The sequence below is a fragment of the Fulvia fulva genome, chromosome 12 (genome assembly GCF_020509005.1).
Source record: "Fulvia fulva chromosome 12, complete sequence".
Classification (NCBI taxonomy): domain Eukaryota; kingdom Fungi; phylum Ascomycota; class Dothideomycetes; order Mycosphaerellales; family Mycosphaerellaceae; genus Fulvia; species Fulvia fulva.
Window position 1 is genome coordinate 1,034,910 of NC_063023.1, and position 18,327 is coordinate 1,053,236.

Sequence of the window (18,327 nt, forward strand, 5' to 3'; positions counted from 1 at the left end):
CAGAGCCTTGCTCATGCTGGCTTCGGTAGATGTCTCCAAGAGCCGACCAGCCGAAGACCTCGTCTCGGTCCAACATGCCGCGAACTTTCCTCAATGGCGTGCTCATAGAGAGCACTACGCAACTCCTCCTCGAACGACAGGTCATGATAGACACACTTACAGCATACCGAGCTGCAGATAAATACAATGACGATCCGGGAGCACATGAGGCCGTTCTCGAGCTTGCATGGCCTGCCAAGCATTACATCGGCCAACGGGTCTACCAATGGGAGCAACAGCAGGAAGAAGCAGTTGATCCTGAATGCCTTTGTTGAGTCCTGTAAGCTCGAGGCACACTATGGACAGCTCTTCGACTAACACGCCACAGGCAGCGGCCATCAGTCTCCAGGCCTTTGGCGACACCCCGACGACAAGTCCGCCAACTTCAACGACATCGAACACTGGGTCAACCTCGCAAGACTTCTCGAATCTGCAAAGATCCACGGAATTTTCATCGCTGATGTTCTCGGTGGCCACGACGTCTACCGCAATAGTCTGGATCCTGCCATCATCTCCGCTGCCCAGTGGCCCGTGAACGAGCCGTTGGCTGTGGTTGCCGCTATGACGGCTGCGACGAAGTCGATCGGCGTGGGTGTGACTGTGGCGACGACGTATGAGCAGCCTTACCATCTGGCTTGGCGGTTGTCGACGATCGAACATCTCTCGAAAGGACGACTTGGCTGGAACATCGTGACGGGATACTTGGACTCTGCTGCGCGGAATTTGATCAATGATGAACAGCCGAAGCATGACAATCGCTACACTGTTGCTGAGGAGTATATGAAAGTCATGTACAAGCTCTTTCAATCCTCGTGGCGAGATGACGCTGTCGTTCGAGATGCGAAACGAGGTGTCTTCACAGCCCCCGAGCGAGTCCGGATTATCGATCATAAAGGGGAGTTCTATACCGTGCCCGGACCTCACATATGTCAGCCTTCACCGCAGCGCACGCCACTCCTGCTGCAAGCTGGGACTTCCAAATCCGGCAAACTCTTCGCAGCTCAGCACGCTGAGGCGATCTTCGTCGCTGGCCACAGTCCTTCCGTCGTCGCAGCAAGCGTCGCTGAGATCCGCAAGACTGCGGAGACGAAGTTTAGACGAGATCCGAACAGCTTGAAGTTCCTGGCCATGTTCTGTCCCGTCATCGGCAAGACGCAAGAAGAAGCCGTCGCGAAGTTCGAGGATTACATCCAATACGGCTCCGTCGATGGTGCCCTGGCACTCTTCGGCGGCTGGACTGGAATAAATCTCGAGCCGTATGCTGACGATGAAGAGCTCCGACAGGTGGGCAGTAATGCTATTCAGTCGGCGGTCGAAGCATGGTCGAAGTCTAGCCCTGGTATTGCAAAGTGGACTAAGCATACTGTTGCACGGTAAGCCTCCCATTTGTAACTGTTGACTCTCCACTGACGATCCCAGACACCTCCAAATCGGCGGACTCGGCGCCACAGTCGTTGGTACCCCTGCACATGTCGCCGACGAAATGCAGCGATGGGTGGACGAAGCTGATGTCGATGGGTTCAATATGCCATACGCTATCTTTCCAGGCTCGTTCGAGGATATTGTGGAGCTACTAGTGCCAGAGTTGAGGAGGAGAAACGTGTTCTGGGATGAGTATGCTGTGCCTGGAGGCACCTATAGGGAGAACTTTTATCAGAGGGAGGGCCAGAAGCAGCCGTTGGAGCAACATGTCGCGAGTAAGTATCGGTGGAGGGCTAGGGTGAGGAGGGAGGATGCTGTGATTCCCGAGTAGTGGGAGGGTGAGTGAGCCAATGGATCGTAAGTGAATGCTCCAATGCGGCTGGAGTCGAGATGTGGATCGTGCTGGTGAGTCTGAAACACGCTAAAAGGTTGTTCTTTCCCTCCATCACATGGGCTGGCCCAAGCTCTTCATCTCCACAGACTTTTGTTCTAACTTGTAGGTTCACATCGTCTCGACTTCCAACCTGAACACCACCAACAACACAAATACAACCACCAACACGACCATCGACACGACCACCAACAAGGCCACCAACAAGGCCACCAACACGACCACCACTGCAGTCACAGAAACATGGCAGCCGCCGAAGATAACCACTGCAGAATACTGGAGCTGCCTGCGGAGCTTCGAAATCGCATTTACCGCCTCACGTTGAGCCAAGAAGAACAGATGGACGTCACTGAAACTGGCTTCGAAATCCCTGGTGTGCTGAAGACATGTCGACAGATCCGATCCGAAGCATTGGCCATCTACTTCTACGAAAACAGATTTCGCGTGACCGGAGCCAGCTGGAACAGCGACACGCTGTTCAAACTTACCTCAACGATCAAATCTATGGGTCTTGACACGGAGAAGATGCCCGTGGATGGTCGGTGGACCCTTGGCCCGCCTAGCTGGAAGAACTTGATGCTGTGGTTACAACGATACCACGCGCAGGAGCTGCAACTGAGACCTTCCAGGCCAGCCTCGATGCTCAAGATCGAGGTCAAGGACCCAGTACGATACGCAGTGGGAAGCTTGGGCGTGATAGTCGACCGGTCGCGAGATCAATCTTGGACTCGAGTCAAGAAGACTCTGGACGCTCTGAGGCCGATGTTGATCATTCTGAACAGGCGGTGGGAAGAGGACTAATGTCACTGGTCAGCGAACAGAGCTGCTTCAAAGTGATCTGCAGTAGCGCCTGGCGCCGTAAATACCTGAGACAGAGCTATTTGGTTCACTTGCGACGACGCAAATCCCGCCAGAATTCCGGTGAATTACTCCGACAGGGACAATTATGTCAAGAATTACTACGACAGGGACCATTATGTATTTCTTACTCCGATAGGGACCTGCACGGTATCCATATTACTGCCACAGGGACCATTGTTGCCACATCGTCGCATTCTCACCCCAACCCATTTAACCTGCTCTCCCATTCCAGCAGAGCACGTTAAATGAGTTAGGGCAAGGCCAGAAACGCATAGCCTTGTGAAGGCGAATGATCGTGAGCTACTGAGCCATAAGCAGGTTAATCGTGGAGGTGAATGAACGAGAGGCACGAGTAGCGCGAGCAGGTTAATCGTGGAGGTGAATGCACGAGAGGCACGAGCAGGGCAATGAGACGATGCGAGCAGGTTAATCGTGGAGATGAATGCACGAGAGGCACGAGCAGCGCGAGCAGGTTAATTCAGTAGAGGTGAATAAACGAGAGGCACGAGCAGGGCAATAAGACGATGCGAGCAGGTTAATAAGACAATGCAAGCAGGTTAATAAGACAATGCAAGCAGGTTAATGACACAACAAGAGCAGGTTAATGAGACGATACGCGGCCAAGAGAGTTCATTCGAGCAGAGCAGAGACAGACAGACACACCCCAAAGCTAATCACAATCCTTGCCTTAGTGGCGGCACTAGGCACACCGATTCACAGCGTCGACGCGAACGCCGACAGCAGAACGAGTAGCCACAGAGTAACGCCAGTACCTATCACTCGTGTCACCCTTAGCGACACGGCCAACACAGCGACGGCATGGTGTTAGGCGAGCTTCACGAAGCTCAGGGCGCTCTATAATGTTGCCGACGTGCGTAGCTTCACGAAGCTCGCTAGTAGCGTTCTCATCAAGATAAGTATTCAGCTCGTAAGCTGCCCACTTCGTAGCAGACTACGACCACTACTTGCTAGCGACCACAGGTAGCCTACGAGTGACTTTCGTCGTACCCGTAGGACGACCTCTCTTCTTCTTAGGAGTAGGCAGCGGTGCGCTAAGACATGTCAGCTTCGAGGTCGTAAAGGGTTGAGAGAACGATAAGCTTGCTTGTCGTGTTCGAGGCTAAGGAGTGAGACTTACGCAGAGGAGGGACCAGCCGTGTCGTCTTCGTCGTCGTCGTCGTTAGTGCTAGCAATATGTCAGATCGTTGCTCGATGCTTAACGTGAAGTGTCTTGATCAAAGCCGAGGACATAATTTGATATATATGTTGTGGCCGGAGCCTATGTCGAAGTCGCCGCCGCCGTTACTTATTATGTCGCTCGTATAGTTCTTGTGCTTGCTATAGTGTTGCGGGTAGTTGTAAGAGGGTGTATATAATAGTGTAGAGAGCGAGCAGTATAAAAGGTGTAGCCGAGAAGATAGACATCGCTAAACAATAGCGTAGCGTAGGTTATTGTGTATATGAGGGTAGGGTACAAGGATAGGATATGAGAATAGGATGTAAGCATATAGCCTCTTTGCTACCCACGTTACGACAATAGCAACGCTCGATTGTAGGGCTAGCAGGTTCGGCGATTATATACGTTATAGCATTGCCCTGTCTAGTATGATTTAACCTGCTCCGCAAGGACAAGTGAGCAGGTAAAATCACACTAGACATAGTGCCTATAACTGTATAAGGTCTAAGGAATAAGAACGCCGAGGGAGGGCTATAAGCTAGGCGATCAAATGTATTATGCTACTTCCCTGTATTATATAACCTGCTCACCTGTTCTTGCAGAGCAGGTTAAATCGTATAGGGAAGGCGCCTATAACTGGATAAGGTCTAGGTAACAAGAGAACGAAGTAAAGTACGGTTACACGGACATAGCTATGAACTCTCCTTTGCCTACCTATGCTACTTGATTTGTTGCTCCTATATCGCTTTAACCTGCTCTGCAAGAACAGGTAAGCAGGTTAAAGCGATATAGGAAGCTCTACCTGGCTATAGTACTTCATTTGTGTCGTTGGCGATAATGGTCCCTGCGGCAGTAATATGGATACCGTGCAGGTCCCTGTCGGAGTAAGAAATACATAATGGTCCCTGTCGTAGTAATTCTTGACATAATTGTCCCTGTCGGAGTAATTCACCGGCCAGAATTCACTAGCTTTCATGCGCCGCGCATCGTGTCTCACGCTACAACACATCGCACGGCGTTATTGCGAATCCTGCCTCAGATCGCTCATGGCTTCTCGACTTCGCCATTCTTTCTTCACACACTTCCTACACCACATTTGCCCGAATACTTCTCCTCACTCGCCAGCATGGACCCGTACCCACCAAGAACCACAGCCCTTTCCTCAGACTTCCTGGGGAAATGCGAAACCGTATCTATCGTGCCGCCCTAGTCAAAGACCAGCCCATTCGCACCAGTCCCTACACATTCAACTCTCCCGGACTCCTCAAAGCGTGCAGAACCACTAGGTCCGAAGCCACGGCCATATATCTCCTCGAAAACACATTCGAGATTGATGCCCGCAAACACGATAGTCACCCCCTTCTTACCTTCAACACGGCCGTCACACGCCTCGGCTTCTTACCTCAAGCTATCAAGATGAATCTGGACTATCGAGGAATGTTTGCGGACTGGATGGATCTCGTGGCGTGGGTGAGGAGACTCCACGCACGAAAAATTCACCTTAAACCTCCACCGGGTGTCGTGATTCGCTTCGGAAGAGGGCAGCGGGGAATCTTGATAGACGATCTTGGTCCACTTATCGAAGGCCTGCGTGAGGTGTCCTGGCCGAAGGTCGCTGCGATTCTGAGAGTGATTGAGATGAGGGTTTTGTATGACCATGATGTGACGACGTCTCAAGCGGTCGAGGAGGGCCTGGATGCATTGGAGGATGTACTGGAAAGCGAACGTGAGGCGAACGGTGTGCGAGCGTTCATTGAAGTGTAGTCGCTTGACGCGACTGCAAAGGCCACACACACTTAAATCCGGAGACCACGCAACGGGTCTCGCTAGCTTAGCGGAATCATCAATGGGTCCGGTGCTGGACAGGTTGTTTCTGTATGTCAGCAAACATCTTCCCTGGATCGAAAGTCTCAGCTCAAGGTATTCTAAAACTTCATCGTCAACACATCACGCTTCAGGTACTTTGTGGACTAATACTAGTCGAGGTGCGACACGCTGTGCCTGTCCAGCTTTGGGGACTGCAATGTTACAAGCTGCGAAGCCAGACATCAGCAACATCTTGCCAGCGAGACGATGACCAGGCAAAGGATGATTCTCGACAGCAGCAGTAAGCATGGAGACACTGTTTCCCTCGACGTGATGTCGATGGGATGAGGTGCCTGCTACCTCCTAACGCCGATTCTGCTAAGCGGCAAAGTTCTGACCATCCCATTTTAATATTTGGCTACGTCATGGGATATCTCAAATGAGGGCTCGTAGTGCAAATACAAAGAGATTGGGGTCGCATTGCTCTGTTCCTGACCATCTAAAATCAAACACCTCCCCATCAATATCATCAAGTCGACACCAAAATGGCCGCAACACTGTTCGATGCCACGCGAAACTACGTGAGACTCCATCATCAACCAGCGGCCCTTCCTTGCTGACTGAAAACATCACAGTCGCTCTACAGCATCCCAGTAATGTGGGCAATTTCCATCGCACCACACTTCTACGCCGCCTCCCTCGGCAAGTTCGACAACAAGCAGCCACGAACCTACACCAAGGACACCGAGAGCAACCAGAGCATCGACAAAGGTACTCCTCCACCTGTTTGTCAAATGAAACTCCTACTGACATGACAAACAGCCACCAAAGGCACCATCATCCGTGCCGAAGGTGCGCAGCAAAATGGCTTCGAGAACACCGGGCTGTTTGCTGCTGCTGTTGTCATTGGTAATGTTGCGAAGCTAGATAATGGCACGCTCAATGCGTTGGCGGGAAGCTATCTGGCCAGCCGAGTCGCGTATAACTTGTGCTACATCAATGGCACTACTGAGGCTTTAGGTGAGTTCTCCTGGTTCCTAAGGTCTGTGGATTGGTGCTGATGGCAGTGTGAAGCTACTGGCAGGTCTGTCTCTTTCCTGGCAGGAATCGGGATTGTCTTCACTCTGTTCATCAAGAGTGGAAATGTGCTCTATGGCCAGTTGTAGGATGTGAATATGGAAAATATTTGAGGTTTGTACATAACCAAGCTTGTACATAACACCACCTTCGAGTTCGTTGGAGAGGTGATTTACATCGACGAAGCGACCAATGAGTTTCGCTTCCAAGTGCGACGCAAACCGAGCGTGCCTAGCCTGCCCTCCAACTTCGTAGTGCCGAGACTTACAGCACTTCAGTGGTATCGTAGTCTGGAGTACTGCAGCTAATGGTCAGGTCTGCGGCATGGTCCGATCCATCGGTTGAAAAGGTGAGACAGCCCTCATCACCTGGAACCGATCACCGTATGTCACGCCTGCTGCACAATCAACCCGGCACGGTTCGCGATGTCTTCCGTCTTGTCGTGCAGCATGTTTTCTTGATCCATACCCGCAAACCTATGCTTGCACACCTCGCTGCATATGACCAGCCCGAGACGGTCTACATGAGGGTGATTGTTGATCGTATCGTCGCATGGCTCGAGCGCACCGGACAGACACCTCGATGGCGCAAGCTCTGGAGATATTTGTGAGATGCTAGTCCGCCGCACTCAACATCATGGTATGGAGCAGCTTGCCTCAAGGCGGGACGACTCGCGACGTATCCTGGTATGGAGGTGCGAAGGCCACTTGCGTAAGTGTGTGGGAAGCATGACTGCCAAGCCGAGCGGCTTCTGCTCAACAAATCGTCATACTTGGTGCATGAAAACCTCCACCATGACTCCTCTCCCTCAGCTCTTCTTACTCCTCGAGAAGAACCCGCTCTTCGAACTCTTCAGCTTCTGCTTCGGTAGCGGGGCCACCGGGGCTGGACTGCTGCTTTGAGTATCCAGCAGAACCTCCGTCTCCTCAGCCATAGCCCTGATCTCATCGCCAGTGGGCCGACACTCTGCAACAGTGGAATAAGGTCTCCCCACCACAGCTTCCTCATCCGCGCCACCAAACTTGACCTTCGTCTTCGGCGTGGCAAGATTAGCACCAGACTCTTGATCAAAGTACAGCTTGTAATGTGCCGGCATCCCCAGGATCTTTTGAAAGCTGGACCAAGCCCGATGGATCCCGTCTGCACCGGTAGTGTGTAGTGATGCACTGTCCTGCTGCATCTTCGTCTTCAGGCTCGCCACGGAATGTGCGCCGAAGACGTTCTCGCCGATCTGGTAAGCCCTTCCATCCGGGGTCTGGAGTCCAGGAAGCTGAAGCATAGTGATCTTCATATGCCCAACGTGAATCGAGTCCCCATCCACAAACTCCTCATCACTATTCGTATTCGGGGCAAACCCATACTTCCTCGCAAAAAGCTTTCCAAACGGCTGCGCAGCCTGCGTTCCACAAACTCTCGGGGCGTGTCCCTGTATCTTCAGCAGCTGAGACCGCAGATACCAAGCTCCAGACCGATTGAGGCTCGAAGAGGATAGAGTCTCCAGCATAATATCAACGCGGTAGCTGTTGCTCTTCACAAACGACAGCAGCCTATCCGCCGCCTGTGTCGAAATCGCGATCCGATCCTTGGTATGATCCAGAACGGGGTCAATCAGCACGCAGCTCCTGGTCCCTGGATCGACAATAATATATTGCCACGCTTTCGTGCTCGGATCGAAGAAGTCGTGAATAACATAGTCCTCCGATCCAGGGAGGGCACCCGAGAATGAGTTCATCGGGCAAGCCATATCGAGGCGAGCGAAGCAAGCGAAGAAGCTAACGTCCGTTAGAGAAGACGTTATCAAAGGCAACGGGCAAGACACATCGCTTGGAGACTTCTTGTGATGCAAAGTGGTTTTTTCTGGTTGCAGAGACGCAGGTGTTCGAGACTCCTCGCGTGCCCGAAGACGCCGTTTGGAAATTAGAGTTCCCGAGTCAGGAAGAATAACCATTTAGCCCACTGGGCGGTCTTAGAGCCCCTATTAGTGGGGAGGGGGAGGTGGTTCCTGCTTCCGGACAGTCCTAGCTCGGCGACGTGTCGTCATGCTGATCGGCGAACATTATATGTACTCTTGTTTGCTGTGTATTGACTGTGAAGGAGCATACTCTGGTTTCATTTTATGAAATTGTAAGAGACAACATCCAAAGCACAAAAGTCTTGCACCAAATCACAGCCGAGATTGAACCTGCATCGTTCCACCCGCCAGGCAGAAGCTGACACAAGCTCCTCAGCAAAGTCTGAGGCATGATGTGAAAGTCGAACTTGATGCTCAGGTAGTCGTCAAAAGAGACCCCGTACCTCGAGTGGATGTCAGCATGTAACATCACCTGATCATGGATATGATTGCTCCTGTCAACGACGTAGCTCCGTCCGTTGAGCATAGAGCAGACCGTTGGCGACTCCGCATAACGTGACCGAGTACATGGAAGAAGTTGCCAAAAGCAAGGATAATACCATCGACATGGGATATCACATGCGGTCTATCACTTTCTGACAGCTCCATAGAATCATTCGGCTTCGGTTTCGTGCCGAACTGAGACCCGGAACACATCCGTTCAGATAAAGGGCGAGTCATGCTGGGGACGACGAAGGTGCTGCATGGAACTTCGTGATCTGTAAGCCATCAGTTCAGCCCAACAGGGACAACAGCATCTTAGTCTCAAGCCTGGCGGTCCCACGTTCTGCGTCTACACCACCATCGTCCACTTCAACTTATCCCCCTTCACAATCTCTTCCTTCCTCGCTTCCAACTCCTCCATGTCCCAAGCGGCCGCAACATATCGCCCACTCAGGAACTCTGGTCTATTCTGTGACATTCAAACACAAACAGCCCCGCAAAGGCCAATGTCATCCTTCAGGACTGCTCGATTGTCAGCACAGCACAATCCAGGTAGCACATGACACTCACACTATACGATCTCTTGCGCCTTCTCCTTCACGCCCGGCGTCGCAACACTTCCTGGATGCACCGCCACAGCAACAATCCCTTCCTCCTTGTACATACCCGCCATGATCTCAGTGAGGCTATTCTGCGCAAGCTTGGCGATGTTGTAGCTGTATGGCGGACTAGTCGTCGTTAGCCTTGCCCTCATTGCAGTTCACCTCCCGGACACTCAGACTCACAAAGCGGTCATATGCGCAGCTCCGCTTGTGATGTTGACAATGGTTTTACCCCCGCCCCTCAGCAGAAACGGGATCAAGTACTTCGCAGCGTAGACAGCTCCAAGGTAATTGAGATTAGTAACTTGAGCAAAGTCTGCCACATTCATCTCATGAATTTTGCTTGCGCCGAAACCAACAGAGTCACCACCACCAGCATTGTACACAAGAGAGTCCAGACGTCCGCCGAATTCGGTCTCTATTGCTTTGGCAATGTTGACATAGCTGGCAGGATCCGTAGCATCGGCGGTGATGGCGAGGACCTGAACGTCCTTGTTGATGCTCTCAAGGTCAGACTTCACTCAGTCTAGGTCCGTGGCTGTGCGGGATGTGATCAAAATTCGACTGGCTTTGGCTTGAGCGTATGCTTTGGCGATGTACTCGCCAATGCCTTTGCCTGCGCCGATGACGACGACAGTGTAATGGGACGGGAAGGTGACCTTGGTCGGGTCGATCGCTGGGCCGGGAGTGTTGTGAATTTTGGTGAAGTTCATGCCCCAATGGACGGGAACATTGCGGCCGGCGATGAGGTCTTCCAAGAAGTCTGCCATCCTGAGACCACTGCAGGTCAATACGCTATTGAATGATGTAGTCAGAGTGTTCGAGCTGGGGACGAAGGGCAGGTCGAGTGATATATGTCTACCCGTGGTAAGCGATATGCGATAAAGCCCGAGGAATTGGTAATGCAATCAATCCTGCACCAGAGCTTAGCTGTAAGGGCTAGTCCCAGCACGGGCGGCTTCTTTGCAGAAGGATCCTCGGGTTGGGGGATTCCTCCGCTGCCGACTACTTTCTGTGCCTGTATGTTAAAATCACAGATGGGAAAGCCAAGATGCCATCTTCACAAGCAGCCCATTCCTTCAATCCCTGCGAGCATAAAGAGATTAGCTTCGGTGATCCGGACTTTACTGCTGTGGTGCGATACATATGTTTGTTGATCATCTTCAGATACGTACCTCACGAATCAACGACACAGTCTCGGCATCGAGGCCAGCAGAACGCATCAGCTCGGGGTCTTTCATGTTCGTCTCGAAAATGTTGTCGAACCCAGCAGCCAAACCTGCTCGGTGCATACGAGAGGTTGTCAGTTGCGATGACATGGACATCTCGAAGGGATGCTCATCGTCTTGAGCCAAGCCAGCGGCCAGAGCTATACACAAGCAGCGTGTCAGTTCGTATGCGGAAATGTTTGCTGAACGCCTCAGTGGCCGCCTCGAAGAGCCCAAAGCAGTACATGTCCTGCAATGCCAGATCATGAGGGACACCACTGTCTTTCAGAAGTGGTACTTACCATGGCTCACAAGTCGTCTACCACAGAAAGGATCCGCCCCCTCGGTGCAGCCGATACGTGGAAAGACCTCCAGCAGTTTATTCATGCCAGGTACCTCTGGATAGACGAAGAATAGTCCCATGTCGCCTTCCATGATGGAGATAGTGCCCCAAGTATGTAAAGACTGGCGCATATTCTTGATGACCTGGACTTGGTCGCGGGCAGTGAGCGTACCGGTATGGTTACCGGTAAATTTTGAGCCTCACCAACCAATAACCAACTGAATATTGGGCTCACCATTAGCATACCAGTGGTTACCTCCTTCCTAAATAGGAAGGTGGATGTAGTTTACAAGGTGTTGTTGCTATTGCTCGGTCCTGCCTGTACCTCTTCATTCACCTCATTCTCTGACACCTCTTGCTGTTGCTAAATCGTCCGCTTGTTGAATTTGGTGTTGTAGTCCGTAAATATCGTCTCCTCACTGTCCATATCTTCGCCTTTGCCTAGAGGTCCGTACCGGTTGCGGAGGCAACTACAGGCCTCTATAACGAGGTCTCCGAGCTGTGATCTTCGATAGTGTATCATATTACGGCTAGCACTAAAGCTGCGCTCTAGAGCATCGCTTATAAGCGGCAGTGCTAGTGTATCGAAGGCAAATCGTGCTAGCTTAGGCTCTATATCTCGGTGTGCGTACTAGTATCTAAGCACGTCGTATAGGGCTATCTTCTAGTCCTTAATCTCCTGTAGTGACTTGCCGGCGTGTAGATCAGGCTTATAAGCTTGTAACAGGTAGCGCTCGAATGAGTCAACCCTTAGTGTTAGCATAAATAAGTCCGTGATCTTGCGGCGCTTGAACTTCGATAGATTAGCTCGAAGATCGTCCTCGCTATCGGCCTTAATAACAGGCTGTGTTTGAGTTTCTGTAGCTTGCGATTGCGATTATGACTGCTTCTTCTTCCCCTTCCGCTTCTTTAGAGGTGTTGCGGTATCCGTAGAGGTGTTAATATAGCTAGCGGGTTTGTAGAACGTCTCCTAGATATCTATCGCCTATGCTTTCGTACTCTTGATCTAAGACTGCTAATCTTTCGTACCGGCGCTCTAGAGGTCTTCAAACCACGCGTGTTTCAATATAGGGTTTAGTATCACTACGGCGTAGTAGATAGGTATGTCGTCTGCGGCTTAGAAGTACTTCTCGACCTTCCGCTACGAGGCTTCGTAGCATTTCGAGAGATAATCGAAGGAATCGTCTTTCTCGGTTTCCTACTTATACTCGGTGTTGTAGGCGTTAAGGGTGTTAAGCATAAAGCAGAGAGTCGGATACTAGTCGAAGAGGTGTTTCTGCTCGCCCTAGGTGTCTATAGTCGTAATCTCGAAGACCTGTAGCGTGTTATATAGCCTATCGAGTTGATACTAGTCACTGGTCGAGGGCGCATTGTTTTTGATAGTAGGATCGTCCCTATTTTGGAAGCAGAAGGTGTTAATGCGTTCCTTGATAGTAATAGCACGTCCGATTATATAATAGAAGCTGTTCTAGCGCGTAGAGTTGTCTTGAATAAGCTATAGGATAATAAGTTAGCAAAAGAGGTGAATAGGTAGGAGGATAACGATAACGGCTTTTGTTCGGTATACTGACGGGAATCTCCTGAGCCAATAGATAGGCTCAGATAAGCACTAGCGCCGTCACGTACGCTGTCCTAGACATCCCTTACTTACCTTAAGGTTATCAAATTCCTCTAACCCTTCACCTCCTACTACCTCTCTAAACTCGTCTAACCTCTATGTTGAAGCCCTTATCCACTTTATTACATTATGCAGCTTGCCAATAGCACTACGAGCATACTAGAACGCCTCCACCGCCGCGAATACGCCCTCCTCCGTCTTCAGTTCCAGCTCCTTTAGGTCCCGATTAGATGACTCTCCTAGTAGTAGCGACTTCGCGTAGAGGTTAGCAATATAGCCGAAACATCGTAGGCGGCGGCCCTTACGGTGATGGACCTTTATCTACGGGTACATCCTCCTTATTAGCGTATCAACCGCGGTGTCGTTATTACTAGTATTGTCGGTTACGAAATACCCGATTCGGTACAAGATCGAGTACTCGGCGAACACCTCCTAAAGCGCGTCTGTAATATTCGCGCTATTATAGTCACTACGTAGTCGCCTAAACGCTAAGAGCTTAGTATAACGCTTGCCTCGAGTAGAGATATAATAGGTATAAACCGAGACGATAGCGCGATAATTAGGAGAGGTCTAGACGTCGAATGAGATATAAATATCGCTTAGTGCCTTTAGTATCTCCTAGATCAACTTCGCCTTCCAGTTCTCGTACTTATAGAGCACCTACTTTCGAATAGTCGCGCCGGCGCGTAGTAGATGCTATCTAATGTTCTGCGATAGGCAATAAACGAGCTCTCGAAAGTAGGCGTTCTCGACTATACGGAAGGCGATATAGCAGTATATAATCTATCGGATAAGTAGTCGCTTAAATTCGTCAAACTTGGAGACTAACGCCTACATTAAAGTCGTCTACGCCAGATCAACGACAGGCTCTTCAACAACGGCAATATGCTAACCCTGCTTGTTTAATCTATAGACAGTATGGTGAGAAAGTGGCCCTTGATTACCGTTAACGATAGGTAGTTCTTGAGGCTTACCCTCTAGCTTATAGGTCCAGTAGTAATACACCTCCTTGCTATCATCGTGCCGCATTAACGACTCGCCATGTTGCTATACCGGAGAGGTCCGTTTACGCGTCCCTTTCGACTGTATCGCCTTCTTGCGCGTGTACTCCTTGCTATAGAGCTTGAAGCAGTCCTTGTGCTTATCCGAACGGAAGTCTAGGTTCTTCAAAGAGAGGGTTATAATATCGGATGCTGGGGCTCGATTGCCGGTAAATGATGGCCATGCGAAGGGCATTGTAGCGACAGTAAGGTGAAAGAAAGAGGTGAATACACACGCAAAACGCGTAGGTACGCGACTCCAAGATCATGCTAATTTAGCGTGTACCAACTACGGATCAGCATCCTACTGGAGCGGCTTAGATACGGGCTCTAGGCTATATATGGATCTAGTTACCAAGGGCAGTGAGGTACCTCACCACTGAATAACCAACAGCGACAGCGAGGTCACCACAACCAACCAATAACCACCGGTTAGCACCACTAACCATTAGCAACCATACCAATAAGCTCACTGGTCGCGGGTGTGCATGACTGCCTTGATGTGAGTCAGCGTGGTTCGAGACGATATGAGATTGGGTGTCTGCCTACTGCGTGACTGTATATCAAGCTACATTTATTGTTGATGAGTAGCACGGCATTGGATTTGGCGTCCAAGGTCGTAAAGTCGACGGCGTCTCCAGCAGCATAGACCAGGTTGTCGAGACAATGTCCTGCAGCTTTTGCGTCCTAGAGATGCCTTCTTAGCGCTATACAAGGCCTCTCAAGTAGAGCGGTAATCAGCTGTACTCAGCATGTGTGTCCATGCCGCATCGGCGTCGCAGCATCGTGAGACGCGACTCAGACACACCTTGATAGATTCTTCATCGATATCAATGCCAAGCACTTTAAGCTCAGGGTAGCGCTTCGCGATGCTCAGAGTGATGGCTCCAGGGCCGCAGCCGACCTCGAAGACAGTCTCACCGGGCTTCAATGAATCAAGAATGGGTATCAGGTGAGGCACATCGCGTTCTAAGCTCCGGCTGGCCATGGCCTTTCGCATGATGCCTCCGGCTGAGAGGAAAGCTGTTACCTCCATTGTGGTCGACGATGTTGTAGAGGTAACGATGGCCGCTGTGCTTCAAATGGCGAGAATGATTGGGACCTATGCGAAAGGCTCCGAGCCCCATAGGCCTAAGCAGTTTTGTAGAGAGAGACGCGTCGTGCAACGCTTCCGCTTTCATACGCTGCGAGAGCACTGTCGTGGGTACCTAAAGAAGTGACTCTGTAGTTGTGCAAGCGGCCACCTCTTTTATCAGAAGCCCTCGGTTGCTGCTGCTGTGACGGAGACCAAAAGCGGAAAGTGGAGCCTTGCCCTGACTGATCCTTCCAGAAATGCTCTTTCCCTGTATCGAGCACGAAATCGATGCAACATGGAAGGCGCGTGCACGGCGAGGCTTGCACCCAGTGCAGTCCACTGGATGGAGGCGCCAGTCAGGACTGTGCTCGCTCCGGTGTCCAGCTTCGGCTATGGCGCAGCCCAAGATCTTTCTGCTTCAGACGTTATTTGCAAGGCGCTTGTGCTGGAACTTATTGGTGCTTGCGCAATTCCAGTAGACGAACGCAAGGTGTATCCCAGAGTAGCTCAATACATTACAGCGCTGCGTGTCTCGCATGTTTTGTGCATAAACGAATGCGAAATTCTTTCCATGTCTGCACATGAATTGATACGTAGGCGAATGACCGTCGGAAAAGGTCTGAGATATGAACTGATTATTTTCACAACTAAGCTACAGCGTGCGTGCTTTTATCACACATACAGTTTCCCCAAGCCAGTACATACTCCTCGCTGTAAAGCACTGCCAATAAACAAAAGAAAAACTTTCTGACCTGCTGTCTGGTATCAAAAGCCCTTATCCACGCCGCTGCCGAAGGAAACAGCGCTGAGCGGAATGCTGATGGCCTTGCTCAGTCGGTGATGCTCATCCGCCATGTCTCCATTTGCAACGCCAGCCAGACCGCCTTGTGCATTCCTTAGCAATGCCGCCGCCCCATCACTGCTACGTCTGGGCGTTGCCATGCCTCCGTCGCTCTTCTGTCCATTGCCAGGTCCCTAACCTTGACTGGTGAAGCCGCGAGAGTGATTTGGTTGTCCGTGCGAAGATTTGGAGGGTGGTCCTTGTGGTCTTGTCGGAGTCAGCTAAACAGTCAAAAGTACAAGTGCAGGGTATGAAGGGATAAAGATAATCTATGCTCCGGGGTATCAGGGATAGTTAGGGGAGCAAGGACGATCTAGTACCCGTTCATGGTCATGCGCTGACTCTGTCTGCTGAGTTCGCGATCAGCAGAAGGTGAGATTGGTCGGCTACCGCCGTGGACCTGTGCACTGGACTCCTTGAGAGCAAGCAATTGCTTGGCACGGAACGATTCGTAGTGGATTTGCGATGTTGTCTCGATCAGGTCCTGGAGATGGGTGCGTGTGAGGAAGTCGCGGAGGTAGACGAATTCGCAGTGCTTCTCGTCCTCGACGTTGATGGTTCCCCAGCGGTTTTGGCGACCACGAACAGTCTTGCCGTTGACGTTGATGTTCTTCTCGCTGCCGACGACTGCGAATGGGATGATGGACTGGAAAGAGTATCAGTACGAGGTTCGTCGATCTTCGACTGCTGTCCCATACCTTGATCTGGGAGTTCATGGCTGCCTCTTCGGCATCGTACTCCTCATTCTCGTAGGGGTACATGCGAATGTTGTGGAAAGCGAATTCCTCCTTGATGCGGTCCTTGAAGAGCTGTCTCTCCTCCAAGGTAAGACTATCCGCCTTGGCAATGACAGGCACGACGTTGACCGTCTCGCTGAGCTTCTTCAACACGACAATGTCGATTGGCTTCAGCGCGTGGCCGGTAGGTGCGATGAAGTACAAGCAGCAGTGGATGCGGGTGTCCTGGATGTATCGCTCGCGCTGGGCTGTGAGTTCCTTCCTCAGGTATGCGCTGTGCTGGTCCTTGATGTACTTGACGATTGGGTCCCAGCAGCGGTCGTTGTTCACGAGATCGCCATAACCTGGGGTGTCGACAATGTTCAGGCGGAGACGCACGCCGTTCTCCTCGATGATGTGGGTGACTGGGTGGATTTCGGTGGTGCTACGAATTGGCTCGGTGGGCTGGAGGCGACCCTTGCTGTCCACAAGATGCGATGCGAAGATGGTGTTGATGAGCGTCGATTTGCCGAGACCTGTCTGTCCTACAAGCGCATTAAATGTCAGTGCCGGTTCACCCGCTGTTGGGCATATGGCAGCGTGCGACTGAACTGTCGCGTAGGCATTGAGATGTCGCATCACATGAACGTACCAACGCAGATAACGTTGAACTGAAAGCCGCGCTTCAGCAGCTTCTTCTCGATCTGGGTGGTGATGCTGTCGAAGCCGACGTGGCTCTTGGGGAACACGCTCTGAGGCGGCTGCGAGTGCACCGCTGCCATAGTCGCTGTGTTTGTGTTGGAAATGTCGCAGAGGTGTGAGTGAAGCTGGTATGGAGGAGAGAGTCTTGTCAAACGAGTGAAGTTGGCGGCGGCAGGTGTGGTTGCAGGACTCAATGGCAGGAGCAAGGGCAACGTCGTGGGCGACGCGGAGGGAGTGGACGGAGAAAGTGCGGCCAGCTTTCTACAGGGATCGTGCTCAGGGTCAGGGATGTCCAATCACGAAGCGAGGTAAGAGCCGCAATTTACATGGGTCAGCAGCGCGGGCGCCTCTTGGCCGGTAAAGCTTCAAGATCACTGCACGCGAGCGCAACATCATCTGTAGTGACCACGCTGTACAGTACGATATCAACCGCAATGGCGTCGATACGACTTCCATCAGCCTCCTTCCTGGACGCGTTTCTGCCTGTTGTGCGCGCGCGACTCCTGCCACAAGAAGACGCGACACAACGATTACCATTGGTTCAACAAATACAGCAACTACGACTGAAAGCGAGCCTCATACCTGCCGCATTAGCACCGATACCGACAATACTGGGAGAGCTCTGGGATGGCATATTGAAGGCAGTGCCGAAGAAGAAGACGAGTCACATGAAGAAACGACACAGGCAGATGGCAGGCAAAGCATTGAAGGACGTCACCGCATTGAACAAGTGCAGTGCATGCGGGAGGCTGAAGAGAGCACATATACTGTGTCCATACTGTGTGCAGAGTATGTGCGAAAGCTTGCGCCAATTGGAGATGGCACTGACGTGAGCGACAGGCATACGGCAATGGTTCGGTAACGGCTTCAAGTCGAAGAAGGTAGTCGAGATGGAGAAGGAAGAACAATTCGCCAAGTGGAACGAAGAGCTTAGGTCAACAGGAAAGAGAGAGCTGAGATGGGAAGATCTGTATGATGAGAAGGACACCAAGAAGGATGAGGCTAAGGCGTAAAGTCTGGCCGCTGCGAACGAGCATTAGCGTGGCGTTACACATTGACTGGACTGGGTCCCAC

The 18,327-nt window shown here is 51.5% G+C and overlaps 9 protein-coding genes across 9 annotated transcripts; 5 read left to right on the plus strand and 4 right to left on the minus strand.

Moving 5' to 3' along the window:
* Window positions 1–186: 186 nt before the first annotated feature.
* CLAFUR5_13620 (Dimethyl-sulfide monooxygenase) lies at window positions 187–1,792 on the plus strand (the record flags this gene model as incomplete). The annotated part of the gene is made up of 3 exons (XM_047912768.1): window positions 187–319; window positions 368–1,412; window positions 1,459–1,792. The coding sequence occupies 3 exons, from the start codon at window positions 187–189 to the stop codon at window positions 1,790–1,792; spliced, it is 1,512 nt and encodes a 503-aa protein (XP_047768669.1).
* A 303-nt stretch (window positions 1,793–2,095) lies between these two features.
* CLAFUR5_20359 (uncharacterized protein) lies at window positions 2,096–2,653 on the plus strand (the record flags this gene model as incomplete). Its single annotated transcript, XM_059463195.1, has 1 exon — window positions 2,096–2,653. One exon carries the CDS (start codon window positions 2,096–2,098, stop codon window positions 2,651–2,653), a length of 558 nt encoding a protein of 185 aa, XP_059319172.1.
* Window positions 2,654–5,069: 2,416 nt separating this feature from the next.
* Window positions 5,070–5,654, plus strand: CLAFUR5_13621 (uncharacterized protein; the record flags this gene model as incomplete). Its single annotated transcript, XM_047912769.1, has 1 exon — window positions 5,070–5,654. The coding sequence occupies one exon, from the start codon at window positions 5,070–5,072 to the stop codon at window positions 5,652–5,654; it is 585 nt and encodes a 194-aa protein (XP_047768670.1).
* Window positions 5,655–6,241: 587 nt separating this feature from the next.
* Window positions 6,242–6,862, plus strand: CLAFUR5_13622 (uncharacterized protein; the record flags this gene model as incomplete). The annotated part of the gene is made up of 4 exons (XM_047912770.1): window positions 6,242–6,277; window positions 6,332–6,467; window positions 6,519–6,716; window positions 6,771–6,862. The coding sequence occupies 4 exons, from the start codon at window positions 6,242–6,244 to the stop codon at window positions 6,860–6,862; spliced, it is 462 nt and encodes a 153-aa protein (XP_047768667.1).
* A 719-nt stretch (window positions 6,863–7,581) lies between these two features.
* On the minus strand, window positions 7,582–8,517 carry CLAFUR5_13623 (Beta-lactamase hydrolase-like protein; the record flags this gene model as incomplete). The annotated part of the gene is made up of 1 exon (XM_047912771.1): window positions 7,582–8,517. The coding sequence occupies one exon, from the start codon at window positions 8,515–8,517 to the stop codon at window positions 7,582–7,584; it is 936 nt and encodes a 311-aa protein (XP_047768668.1).
* Window positions 8,518–9,679: 1,162 nt separating this feature from the next.
* On the minus strand, window positions 9,680–11,392 carry CLAFUR5_13624 (Short chain dehydrogenase citE; the record flags this gene model as incomplete). The annotated part of the gene is made up of 6 exons (XM_047912772.1): window positions 9,680–9,836; window positions 9,894–10,211; window positions 10,311–10,505; window positions 10,631–10,722; window positions 10,886–11,079; window positions 11,221–11,392. 6 exons carry the CDS (start codon window positions 11,390–11,392, stop codon window positions 9,680–9,682), a joined length of 1,128 nt encoding a protein of 375 aa, XP_047768673.1.
* A 3,658-nt stretch (window positions 11,393–15,050) lies between these two features.
* CLAFUR5_13625 (uncharacterized protein) lies at window positions 15,051–15,577 on the minus strand (the record flags this gene model as incomplete). Its single annotated transcript, XM_047912773.1, has 2 exons — window positions 15,051–15,194; window positions 15,509–15,577. 2 exons carry the CDS (start codon window positions 15,575–15,577, stop codon window positions 15,051–15,053), a joined length of 213 nt encoding a protein of 70 aa, XP_047768653.1.
* A 571-nt stretch (window positions 15,578–16,148) lies between these two features.
* Window positions 16,149–17,333, minus strand: CLAFUR5_13626 (Septin spn2; the record flags this gene model as incomplete). Its single annotated transcript, XM_047912774.1, has 3 exons — window positions 16,149–16,481; window positions 16,534–17,096; window positions 17,204–17,333. 3 exons carry the CDS (start codon window positions 17,331–17,333, stop codon window positions 16,149–16,151), a joined length of 1,026 nt encoding a protein of 341 aa, XP_047768671.1.
* A 354-nt stretch (window positions 17,334–17,687) lies between these two features.
* CLAFUR5_13627 (putative 54S ribosomal protein L32, mitochondrial) lies at window positions 17,688–18,266 on the plus strand (the record flags this gene model as incomplete). The annotated part of the gene is made up of 2 exons (XM_047912775.1): window positions 17,688–18,042; window positions 18,094–18,266. The coding sequence occupies 2 exons, from the start codon at window positions 17,688–17,690 to the stop codon at window positions 18,264–18,266; spliced, it is 528 nt and encodes a 175-aa protein (XP_047768672.1).
* Between the last annotated feature and the right edge of the window lie 61 nt (window positions 18,267–18,327).